At 40.6% G+C, this 12856-nt stretch overlaps 1 protein-coding gene across 1 annotated transcript in view; it reads right to left on the reverse strand.

The window, feature by feature from the left end:
• Window positions 1-12856, reverse strand: part of LOC133028193 (IgGFc-binding protein) — a 37055-nt gene that overhangs the window by 14569 nt on the left and 9630 nt on the right. Inside the window, exons 2-20 of the mRNA XM_061095386.1 lie at window positions 9032-9147; window positions 8472-8750; window positions 8281-8376; window positions 7986-8151; window positions 7257-7657; window positions 6576-7152; window positions 5906-6489; window positions 5227-5779; window positions 4542-5140; window positions 4086-4240; window positions 3501-3904; window positions 3192-3388; window positions 2332-2727; window positions 1952-2235; window positions 1435-1712; window positions 1180-1299; window positions 843-1027; window positions 590-750; window positions 36-287 (exon numbers count right to left, since the gene is read on the reverse strand). Of these exons, the coding sequence (XP_060951369.1) occupies window positions 36-287; window positions 590-750; window positions 843-1027; window positions 1180-1299; window positions 1435-1712; window positions 1952-2235; window positions 2332-2727; window positions 3192-3388; window positions 3501-3904; window positions 4086-4240; window positions 4542-5140; window positions 5227-5779; window positions 5906-6489; window positions 6576-7152; window positions 7257-7657; window positions 7986-8151; window positions 8281-8376; window positions 8472-8750; window positions 9032-9147 (5803 nt within the window). The remainder of the gene's footprint in view (window positions 1-35; window positions 288-589; window positions 751-842; window positions 1028-1179; window positions 1300-1434; window positions 1713-1951; window positions 2236-2331; window positions 2728-3191; window positions 3389-3500; window positions 3905-4085; window positions 4241-4541; window positions 5141-5226; window positions 5780-5905; window positions 6490-6575; window positions 7153-7256; window positions 7658-7985; window positions 8152-8280; window positions 8377-8471; window positions 8751-9031; window positions 9148-12856) is intronic.

A 12856-nucleotide genomic window follows, 5' to 3' on the forward strand; every position in this document is an offset into this window, starting at 1 on the left:
CTGTTAAGACGAAAGAGTTGCAAAAGTTCCTTTACTCTGAACTGATGAGATCCCAGCGAACAGGGTAGGTCTCCAGGTTGACTGGCGTGGCCCAACAAGAGTCCAAAACAGTGGAGATCTGCTGCTGATCGACTCCATCTGTGCGCACCTCCACATACAATCTCTGGTCTACTTCCATTTCAAAATTCATGTTGCCGGTGAAGGGGTGGCGGAAGCCAGCATCCTGGTAGGGGATCATCCTCATGTGATACTCCCCTTGACCAGCTGGAAGCTTCTTCCTCACAAGGCTATGAACAAAAGATATAATGACTTTAGAAGGAATCCATTAACAGGTATTTGTTGACTTCCAAGCTCAAGAGTCTAAATTGGAAATTCGTACAAAATTAACCCTTTTCAAAAATTGAAATGCTGGGTGATGAGTGTAATTGTGAGTAATTACACAAGGTTTCCGTTCAGTGTTTAATATCATTATTTTTGAAATAGGTTACAATTGACACTCTAGTAGCATCTTATACACCATGACAGACCTTGATGGACCTAAGTGATGAAATCGATCAAATATAACATATAGAGGAAATGGGATGGTTACCTCTCTACAGGATTAATGCCCACATCCATAGACACGGCCTGAGTCAGAGGGTAGACACAGCAGAAGAGCAGATTGATGTTCCTCTGGCGGCTGATTAGTCCATTGTGAGGGTCCACATTGCCCTGGATGGTATTCTCATAGATGAAATGGGTTCCATTGCTCTTCAAATTGAAATGACAAAACAGCATTAGATGGTTTTGAAATAAACGATCAGAAATTATATTCTGAATGAACTGATCACGAGTGAATGCACCTTGAGGACCGTGCCGCAGTGACGCTCGTTGTTGTCGAAGTCGAACACCAGTCGTCCATTCTGAAGATCACCTTTACAGGAGTCCTCTTTGAGATGAAGGGCGTCGGAGTGGAAGCCTGCTTCAAAGAGCTGACAGCGGGACACGGACATGGTGCCCGAACTACTGGCGCAAGAGATGGACGAGTCTATGAGAGAGAGAGTTAGAAATAAAAATGTGACTCTTTAGTTTGTTAGAATTTAGTCTTGTTTTAGGCCACAGGAGCTTCTATAAAATGTGTATCTGTTCTGTAAGTGTCCGTGAGAATGCCTTTGTCGACAGTGTTTTAAGAGGCCTCACCGTAGCTCTCGTTATTGGGCCGATGGTGGTGTTCATCACAGAAGCAGCCGTGAACCCCGTCCTTCTGACCACACCACTCATTCTCTGTGCAGTTCAGCTCTTCACACGGGTCGGAGGTGGCTGTGGAAGTAGTGAGGAAAGGACGAGAAACAAAATGAAATAAGTCCAAGTGGTGCCAACGGCTCGCTCTATTAACCTATGGAGTTATTGTCTCATTTATCATCTCGGCTATCAATTAGTTAAGTTAAACTTTACCACAATGCAAAGCCGGGCGCCACTCAGAGATGTTCAACCCCAAAACGGTGCAGGTTCTCTCATAGGCTGAGATGGCAGAGCACAGCATGCCATTGGCTGGAGTGTAGTGGCAGAGATCATAGACACAGGAAGTGAAGAATGGCTGAGGGTCAGAGTGTGAGTGGCAGTCGCTGAATGGGCCGCTGGTGTTGGTGATGATGCTGCACAGCTCAGTGTATTCTTCCTTATAGATGCAGTTGTTCAATCCATCATCGTTCCTTTCATCAGTTGATCCACATCTAGAAAAGGCATCATACGTATTTACTCTTGAATAGACTGACTTTGTTTACTTTGCTACAACGTACTTCTCTGTAAGATTTCAACAATCCACTTATATGAGACTTGGAAACAATGTTTTAAATGTGTAGTGGTGAAACTGTAGAAGATACTATCTACTCTATGTAGAGGAAGTGTTTTAACTGACAATCATAATTCGGGTGTGGAATATCCTACATAAGTTTATTCCATAGCAGCTCACCCTGATTGGCTTGTAGGTGCCTTCCAGCTGTGTCCAAATTCATTGTCATTTTGTGCCAGTGTGCCATTGGGCAAGAATTTGTCATCTGCAGGATCATTGTTGAAATTTCCACACATCCCAGTGACTTTGTTTTGATGATTTTGGCCGATTCTGACCAGTAAGGTACTGGTGCCGTCAAACTGGACCATCAGGTCATTGGCAACGACCACTATGTAGCTCCCCTGCCTCTCAATGTGAGCTAAAGCTCCTCCGGTGGTTGGAAGAGAAACCACACTTCCATTTACCTGGAGGGATGAGAGACAGTCAAAAAGTGAAGAGGAACTTGTTCACACCAGACAGATACAGTGACTTGTTCATTCTTAAAGTAATATCAGGCTTACCGTTACTCTCTTATTTGGTCCAATCCTCAGATTCACTCTCTCTGTTTGGTTTGAGAGGAATATATCCACTTCTGACACATACGACACGCGGTTGTTTCCACGGTGATTATTGGTGGCAGCCACTAGAAATTGGGTTCCCCTGGTACTGTTGCCAACACTCTCAGTGATGGTGTAAGAGCAAGTGCCCTGGAAATGAGCCAGTGCCCCATCAAAGGTGTAGTAATGTGGATCCCCCCACACGGTGCAAATGGCCATTTCACTGAAACAGCCAAGCTTTCCATTTCTGATGGTGCACTGTTGAGCAGGTGTGCAAGATGCAGCAGAGCAGCGCAGGTCGTTTGGAGCATGACATTTACATTGTCGAGAGCAGCCGTCTGTCAAAAAGGACTCACCCGCCTGCAACATGGTAGGAAAGGAGACACATGAAATCTTCCAAAATTTAGCATTTTCTACAATAATAACACAAACAACGGAATGGAAAATGTTTTATAGCACACATTAGTTACTTATCTTGATTCATAGAATGAAGACTTTATGTAAATTATGTATGTATGTAGCAAATATGTATTCCTGGCTTAAATAATCTGATGATTGACCAAGCAACTTCACTTTTATTTAATGAGGAGGATACAGTTTTTTGATAAGCATAGTGAGGGGTGACAGACTCAGGAAGTGGACATCAGGATTCTGACATCTAAGAGAACTGCTTAATAGCTCTTTTCCAATGGTCAATGGCAATTATGTACAAAAACTGACATATTTGCGGAATTCATCTGCTAGGAACTATTCAATATTCTACAGTTCAATTTTTTTAGCATATTGATAGAAATCTTTTTTTATTGTTCATTTGTGTGACTTACATCATAGTAGAAGCCGTCGTATAGGCAGCCACAGTTTTCCACAGGGACGCACCTCGTCCCACTCCTGACGAACCCCTCATCACAGAAACATCCCTCAGAGCAAACCTGATCACAGGTGGCATCAACGCTGCTGGCACAGGTGTGGCCACAGTCGGTACCACACAGCTCATAATGGCTGTTAACTGGACAGCTCAGTCCTTAATAATTCAGGAAAGAAAAGGTGGTAATTAGATTGTTATGGTAGATTTAAAAAATCTTGATACAGTCGTTCAGTCAGTTTGCTAGTAATGCATTAATGGCTTGACTCACTGCAGGTGGTGTTCTGTCTCCAAGGGTAGATTCGAACATTAGCAGACTGACAGGCACTGACATAAGCTTGAATGGCCCTGCACACAAGATCTTCACCCGCATTTCTCGACACACAAACGTCAAACACACAGTCGGTGAAATATGTTGCCGGGTTCACATCCTCGTGGCAGAAGCTGAAGGGGCCGTCAGCTGCTTGAATCACTTCACACTGAGCTTGAGCAGGGCGCGGATCGGTACACCGAGGGCAGGAGGAACCACAGCCATCACAGGCTGTAGTGTAGTTTCCTGCCACCTTCCAAGATGTTCCAAACTCCCCTGAAGTGGGGACTATTGCTCCAGATGGGGTGCGGAAGTCATCACTTTGATTTCCATTGAAGTTTCCACAAAGTCCACATGTTTTTCCTCTATAAGGATGATAATTAATTGGGAAAATTCAGTGCTATTAACCCGGTACAATCACTCAATCAAACATTACTTGTTTTGCCCCTTTAATGTACAGTAGGTTAATGTAAAATAATTTACTTATTTACAACTTAAACAGTACTGTGAAGGTTGTTAGTGATTTAAACTCTGAATGGCAAATACCTGTAATGTGATGGCACCGAGATGTACACTGTGCTCCATCCATCGTATGAGACGCTGAGGCCGAAATCAGTATTGATAAATGTGCGTAAGCCACTTGCAAAGACCGACACATTTCCACTCAACAGAATTGGCAGATTGCTAAGTATTCCGTTAACCTAAAACATTGGAGGAAAAAATTGCAAGAATAAGTTATTTATATATATATTTATTGTTTTACTTAAAATTTGTTGGATATTTGTGACCTAGCTTCAGTTGCCAGTATTCTATGGTGATCAAACTTCTGTATGTAAAGGCAACATTTGTGAATTACCTCAAAATTATCTTCAATTTTTCAACTATAATTATGTGCTACCAGTTACACAACTTTGCAAATGCCGATGTGTTTGCAGTAAGACAGAGCCCAAACTCTGGGGCCTCAAAAACTGATAATGACCTTCTTAGCATTGTTCAACTCACCTCTACTAGACCTCTGTTGACCCTGGACACACGCAGTCGGTAACCCAATACATTCACAAAAACCTCAGCTGTGATTGAAACTCTCCTCCCATTCCACGCCTCATTCTTAGCCTCCACTGAAAAATTGTGAAGTCCATCAGTGTCATTACAGAGGGTTGCAAGAACATATCTGCAGGTTCCCTGGAAGTCAAAGGCCTTGCGATCAAATGTGAGGTAATGGGGGTCTCCAGAGGCAGAGCAGGTGCCATGAGGGTTGGGATGGCAGCCAAAGTTGCCCCCCACCACACGGCAGGACTCCTGTGGGCCACAGGAGCTGCGACGACAGTGCACTAACCCAGTTGTGCCATTACAGGAACACGAGCTCTGACATTCTTCACTGTCCCAGAACTGTTCTCCACCTTGCCGATAGCGTCCATTGTGATGGCATCCACAGGATGTTGGTGGCACACACTGGTTGCCATTGAGGACAAAACCATCATCACACTGGCAACCCTCCTGGCACACAGTGTCACATGTGAATGGGAAAGAGAGACTGGGGCAAGTGGAAGGACAAGTGGTTTCACAAAGTTCATAGCGGCTGTTTCGAGGGCAGGTTTGATCTAGAGGAAAAGAGACAGGTTGAAAGTGTCGTTACATTGTTTTATACCATATTTAAAGTTAACACAACAGGAGGCAGAGTGCTTACCACAGCTAGTTGCATTCCTCCAGTGTGGCAAGGCGACGCCATTCTGCTGACAAATCAGTGCATAATCCCGAAGGACCTCACAAAGTGTGGATGCTGGATCACTAGAGGCTCCCAGGATCTCCATGCACACTTCCACATGTGGTCTTGGGTCGACCATGGCCCAACACTGGGTAAATGGACCATCTCTTGAGCCAATGATGCCACAGTTCTCACTGGAGTTGTAATTAGTTGGAGAATTACGATTTACACTTTCTACACAGTGTGCAGCGAGGGAGCCGTCTCGCCAGCTGTCTCCAAAGACCTGAGAGCTGTTGACCAGAATGCCATTGGGTGTGCGGAAGTCATCATGTGAGTGACCATTGTAGTTACCACAGAGTCCACCCAGGGAACCATTGTAGACACCAGGTGCAGTGACGCGCACAAAGTGAGGCCAGACTGTCTGCACGGTCACACCAAAGGACGTGCGAATGATGATACTGTGAATGCTGCTGTGGTAGATTTGGATTCGGTTGGATGCTGAGCTGAAAGGTAGTCTGATCTGCTGACCGTCCACCTAGAGAGTCATTTAAACAGCCAGAGTCAGACATGCTTGGAAATAAGACGTTCATTTAAAAAATCCAAAATGTATGTATTTGTTTGGACTTTCTTTCTTTTTTTGTAATAAACTTAATAATCTTACCTGCACCGTGCTGCTGTTTGCCATCTCAATGGAGACTTGTGTTCCCTCTGCCTCAAACTTAAGCAACCTGGCAAATCCGCGGTTGCCTCTGGGTACTTTTTCTGCTGTCACCACAAAGTGGGTGTGAGCAGACAATCCCATCACTTTGGCAAGAGTCAGTCGACACGCCCCAGGATACTGGTACATCAGTCCATCAAATGTTTGATATGACCCTGGTCCCCTTGTCAAGCATGTTGCATAGCTGTTAGGTCTACACCCTCTTTCTCCATCCTCCACCCTGCAGGACTCAAGGGGACTACAACTATGTGAACGACAAGTCATGCGGCCAACACTGCAGCTGCAACGTCTTCCACAGTTATTGTCAAGTATCACTGTTTGTCCAGAGCTGTAGTAACGACCCTCAAAGCTGCAGCCACACTGAGCATGAGGGACACAGACCCCAGCACTGAGGATGTAGCCTGAATTGCAGATGCAGCTCTCCTGGGCAGGGAGAGGGCAGTTGTGGGTGGAATTGGAATTGACACAGGTAGCTGGACACCCTGTGCCCTGGGACTCAAAGTGGCTGTTGGCTGGGCAGGGGATTTCTAGACAAAAACATAAAATAGACATTGACCACATGCAAATGTTGAAATGAGGTTTTAACATAATGTTTAATGGGTGACAGACATACCACAGAATCCTTCTCTCCTCCAGCTTGGCAGCTGGATCCCACTCTGCTGACATTGACTTGCATAAACATGTAGTGCTTGACACAGAATGGGCTGGTACCCTCCTCCTACACAGAGATCATACACACAATTTTCCACAAAGGTCTGTGGGGGAAGTCGTTGATGGCAGGCGGCAAAAGGTCCAGAGCGTGTCTGGAGGAAACCACAATGGTCTGAAGTGCTGTATAACGCTGTCTGCTGTGCAGTACAGTCAGCACAGGCCAGACCTCTGCAGATGATCCCACATCCCGGCTCATCATCTCCTTGTGCTTTCCAACTCTCTGCGAATGCCACATCAGAGCTCACAATGGCCCCTTGGCGTGTTTTAAAGTCATCCCTGGGGTTGTTATTGAGGCTCCCACATAAGCCACAGGTTGCATTTTGGTAAGTGTGGGGTACGCTGATCCTGACATAATGATATGCGTCGTAAGAAACCACCAAGCCAAAGTTAGTACTGATGACCAGAGAAAAACCGGACTGGTAAACCTGGACTGAACCATTGCTCAGGGAGAATGGAATAGCAGCATAACTTCCATTGACCTGTAAGCACAGAAACAGGCAAAGACGTCATTGTTAACAATACAGAATACATTCAAAAATACTATACAAAGAGGTGGTACACATGTCGTGAGGTTGATGCGTACCTTAGCCTCACCACGATGTCCTTTGACGAGCTCGATAATGTCATTGTTCACGAACACTTTCACAAGTCGTGTCCAAGAGACTCGTGTACTGCCACGGTTCTCGTTCTTGCCCTCTACTCGATAGTACGGCAGCCCACGACCACATTGTTCTGAGAGAACGTAAGTGCAGGTACCTTGAAAGTGAAACACTTTGCCATCGAAGGTGCGGTAATGTGGATCACCACTAACGGTGCAGGTGCTTCTCTGCACCGTCTGGCAGGAGAACTGAAATGAAGCACGACGACAGATTTGGGAAAAGGAGCAGGGTTGCCTGACACACTGCAGGCCTGCTCTGGTGCAGGTGCACTTCTCTGTGCAGGTTCCGTCACTCCAGAATGAGTCTCCAACCTGCACAGGATTCCCTTTGAGAGAAATAAAAATAAAGGTTATTTGAAAGGCTTCTGTTACTATTTAACCATTTAACTTTTGGGGGCATTTTGGCCTTTAATTTCAGAGCAAGCAGTAGAGTTGTGACACAAAGAATGAGAAAGGATGAATGGTTTGCGCTAAAACAATTTGACTTACAGAAATACTTTAGCTTCCTCATAAATTCATCTTTACAAATCACCACGTTCCCTGTGTAATAGCCATTGGCTTTGTGCAGCATATAAAACCTTAATCAATGGCTTATTTGTTGATCACATATCCACATCACATTAAATAAGTATCCCCCTCTGGTTCTGGTCTAACCATTAAAACTGCAGCCTCTTGTTCCATGGTCTGTCCGGAAAGCCCAGCAACCGGGTACGTTGACGTTGCTGCCCAGACTGAAAGCTGAGCTAGGGCCTGTTGCATTTCCACTGAATGATCCTGGGATGGAGAGATGGTGAGGAGAATGGGCCGTGTCATATCCAGCCTGGAAACACATGTTGCAAAGACACAATTAATGTTTGTTCTCTTTCTATTTCTTCACTGCCATTACTGCAAGAACAGCATGGAAACTTAAAAACATGTTTTGCAGCTGTTTTTATTTGTAGGCACTAACCTGTACACTGCGGCTTGTTGCTGCTATTCGACCATAGTTCATCAACACAAATGAGTAACTGCCACCAGAGATCAAGACTGCTTGCACCGTTGTTCGCTGTAAAAAATGAGTTGTTTTTACGAATAGTAATTGATAGCACACACATGCACAACAAAATCAAGTATTTCCCCAATAAAAACAAGCTGACTTACTGTGCCAGTTGTTGGAAAGTAGGCCACCTCATACCATGTAGCAACAAAGACCCAGTTGGCATTAAAGCGCAGTAATGGGAAGAAGGTATTAATGTCCCGTGTAGCTTGTTGGAGGACACTGCCGCTGGTATATTGGTTGTAGTAGATCTGACCATTTCCTCTGTTATCCAAATCTGTCCAGAATGGAGCGATAAAATCTCTGGATCCACGTAGTGGAATCCGTTGAGGTGTGTAACGCCTCCATGCAGCATTAAAGGTCAGGTGACCATTGTGGTTCACCTGAAAACACATCAAAACAGTAATTAATAATAAAGATTTAGTGGGGATTGATCACAGACAACCGTACAAATATCATCATATTTATTTACATAAATGATGCAAAATGTTTTATGTTTATGTTTCACTACAGACTATTTCATTCTTCAAATCACTTTGGCTTTTTATCTTTACAACTAAGATCTTGAATTGGAAGGGATTGTCTAACCAGTGGATGCAAATGGGATTTGTCCGCATAGAATACAAAAAGAAAATCAAACCCAACAAAAACAATTTTTACATACATAGATCTGATTATGTGACTGTCCAAAGTAAACAAAAGCTCGTTGCAGGGGAATTCGAGGTGAACTTCCATCATCTGATCGAGAGCTTGTTGTTCCATAAATTGGGTAAAAGTGTCCTGTGTAAAGAATGAAAGAAGTGACATTACAAAATTGAATAACCATATTGCTGTTATTATCATATAAAATGTCTAGATCATCACACCTAACCATTAATATCCTTATTTGATCCTACTTGCAGAAACCCTGTATTTTTGTGGTCTCTTAAAGCAATGTAATGACCGACTAGAACAGATCTTTTTCATTTCAGAAATCTTTGCATGTCCACACGTTTTGCTTTGATTAAAAATAATAAGCAAAACTAAAGAAAAGGGCCAATTAATTGAGACATGACTTAAAGGTTCATTGTATAGGATTTACTGACATCTAGAGGTGAAGTTGCATGTTGCAGCTGAATACCCCTCACCTCACCCTCCCCTTCCAAAAATGATAGCGAACCTGTGGTAGAGTTCAGTTGTCATGTGAGTTCATAATAATAGGATAAGATAATCAGTTTGTCCAATTCTGGCTACTGTCAAACAAACACTGCTGTCTCCGTAGAGAACACCCACCCCCGATGTAAATATAAAATATTTAAATACAAAGGGCCCATTATAGGGTTAAGAAAATAACGATTCGTAGAATTGAGTTTAAAAACACACACAAATGAAAAAAGACTAGGATCATTTAATTTTCAATTTCTGCCAATAGATCCCTTTCACCTGAATCTGACACATATTTTAAAGCAAATCACTCTCGACACTGGTAATGGATGTAATCCGGTGGTAAAAGGTAAAACCCTGGCAACAAATGCTTTGAGCTGACTGACCTGAATGTGTGACTACCCTCAGAGGAGAATGATAAAAGAAAAAGTAAGAGTTTACAAAGAGTGTATTCAAACTTCAACTTACCTCGAGGATGTGGTGCCGCAGTAGCTATTAAAGCAAATGATTAGATATTAATTAGAAAAACCATGAGATTTTTTGACATCGATCAACAAGATGATCAGGTCCAAAACGTTTTCAAAGGCAAACAAATACACAGAGCTTATTAAAACTTCAACTTACTTGGACGCTGAGTAGTCCCCAAAGCTATGAAAGAAAACGTATAAATATAATTAGAAAAATACAGAGACTTTTAACATCAATCAACACAGATCAGTCAAAGAATTATGTAAATACAAAGGTAAATAAATACAAAGAGCTTATTAAAACTTCAACTTACTTGTAGTCGTTGGTGACGTTGTAGCTAATAAAGCAAATGATTAGATATAATTAGAAAAATACTGAGACTTTTAACATCAATCAACATAGATGAGTCAATGAATTAAAGTAAATACAACAACAGATGTGTATCTCATTCACATTGACCTCGGATAAATCAGCTCCAAAAGTTTACAAAGGTAAATAAATACAAAGAGTTTATTAAAACTTCAACTTACTTGTAGTCGTTGGTGGCGTTGTAGCTATAAAGCAAATAATTAGATATAATTAGAAAAATACTGAGACTTTTAACATCAATCAACATAGATGAGTCAATGAATTAAAGTAAATACAACAACAGATGTGTATCTCATTCACATTGACCTCGGATAAATCAGCTCCAAAAGTTTACAAAGGTAAATAAATACAAAGAGTTTATTAAAACTTCAACTTACTTGTAGTCGTTGGTGGCGTTGTAGCTATAAAGCAAATAATTAGATATAATTAGAAAAATACTGAGACTTTTAACATCAATCAACGTAGATGAGTCAAAGTCAATGAATTTAAGTAAATGCAACAACAAATGTGTATCTTGTTGACCTTGACTTTGGATAAATGAGTTCCAAAAGTTTACAAAGGTAAATAAATACAAAGAGCTTATTAAAACTTCAACATACTTGTAGTCGTAGGTGGCGTTGTAGCTATAAAGCAAATAATTAGATATAATTAGAAAAATACTGAGACTTTTAACATCAATCAACATAGATGAGTCAATGAATTAAAGTAAATACAACAACAGATGCGTATCTCATTCACATTGACCTCGGATAAATCAGCTCCAAAAGTTTACAAAGGTAAATAAATACAAAGAGTTTATTAAAACTTCAACTTACTTGTAGTCGTTGGTGGCGTTGTAGCTATAAAGCAAATAATTAGATATAATTAGAAAAATACTGAGACTTTTAACATCAATCAACATAGATGAGTCAATGAATTTAAGTAAATGCAACAACAAATGTGTATCTCGTTGACCTTGACTTTGGATAAATGAGTTCCAAAAGTTTACAAAGGTAAATAAATACAAAGAGCTTATTAAAACTTCAACATACTTGTAGTCGTAGGTGGCGTTGTAGCTATAAAGCAAATAATTAGATATAATTAGAAAAATACTGAGACTTTTAACATCAATCAACATAGATGAGTCAATGAATTAAAGTAAATACAACAACAGATGTGTATCTCATTCACATTGACCTCGGATAAATCAGCTCCAAAAGTTTACAAAGGTAAATAAATACAAAGAGTTTATTAAAACTTCAACTTACTTGTAGTCGTTGGTGGCCTTGTAGCTATAAAGCAAATGATTAGATATAATTAGAAAAATACTGAGACTTTTAACATCAATCAACATAGATGAGTCAATGAATTAAAGTAAATACAACAACAAATGTGTATCTCCTTGACCTTGACCTCGGATAAATCAGTTCCAAAAGTTTACAAAGGTAAATAAATACAAAGAGCTTATTAAAACTTCAACATACTTGTAGTCGTAGGTGGCGTTGTAGCTATAAAGCAAATAATTAGATATAATTAGAAAAATACTGAGACTTTTAACATCAATCAACATAGATGAGTCAATGAATTAAAGTAAATACAACAACAGATGCGTATCTCATTCACATTGACCTCGGATAAATCAGCTCCAAAAGTTTACAAAGGTAAATAAATACAAAGAGTTTATTAAAACTTCAACTTACTTGTAGTCGTTGGTGGCGTTGTAGCTATAAAGCAAATAATTAGATATAATTAGAAAAATACTCAGACTTTTAACATCAATCAACATAGATGAGTCAATGAATTTAAGTAAATACAACAACAAATGTGCATCTCGTTGACCTTGACCTCGGATAAATCAGTTCCAAAAGTTTACAAAGGTAAATTAAATGCAAAGAGCTTATTAAAACTTCAACTTACTTGGTGTCGTAGTTGGCGTTGTAGCTATTAAAGCAAATGATTTGATATAATTAGACAAATACTGAGACTTTTAACATCAATCAACATAGATGAGTCAATGAACAATGAAATACAACAACAAATGTATATCTCATTGACCTTGACCTCGGATAAATCAGTTCCAAAATTTAAAAAAGGTAAATTAAATGCAAAGAGCTTATTAAAACTTCAACCTACTTGTAGTCGTTGGTGGCGTTGTAGCTAATAAAGCAAATGATTAGATATAATTAGTAAAATAATGAGACTTTTAACTTCAATCACCATTGATGAGTCAATGAATTTAAGTAAATAAAACAACAAATGTGTATCTCGTTCACATTGACCTCATATAAATCAGTTCCAAAAGTTTACAAAGGTAAATAAATAAAAAGACCTTATTAAAACTTCAACTTACTTGGAGGCAGAGTAGTCCCCAAAGCTATGAAAGAAAACGTATGAATATAATTAGAAAAATACAGAGACTTGAAACATCAATCAATACAGATCAGTCAAAGAATTATGTAAATACAAAGGTAAATAAATGCAAAGAGCTTATTAAAACTTCAACTTACTTGTAGTCGTTGGTGCCACTGTA

The sequence above is a fragment of the Limanda limanda genome, chromosome 21, assembly GCF_963576545.1.
Source record: "Limanda limanda chromosome 21, fLimLim1.1, whole genome shotgun sequence".
Classification (NCBI taxonomy): Eukaryota; Metazoa; Chordata; class Actinopteri; order Pleuronectiformes; family Pleuronectidae; genus Limanda; species Limanda limanda.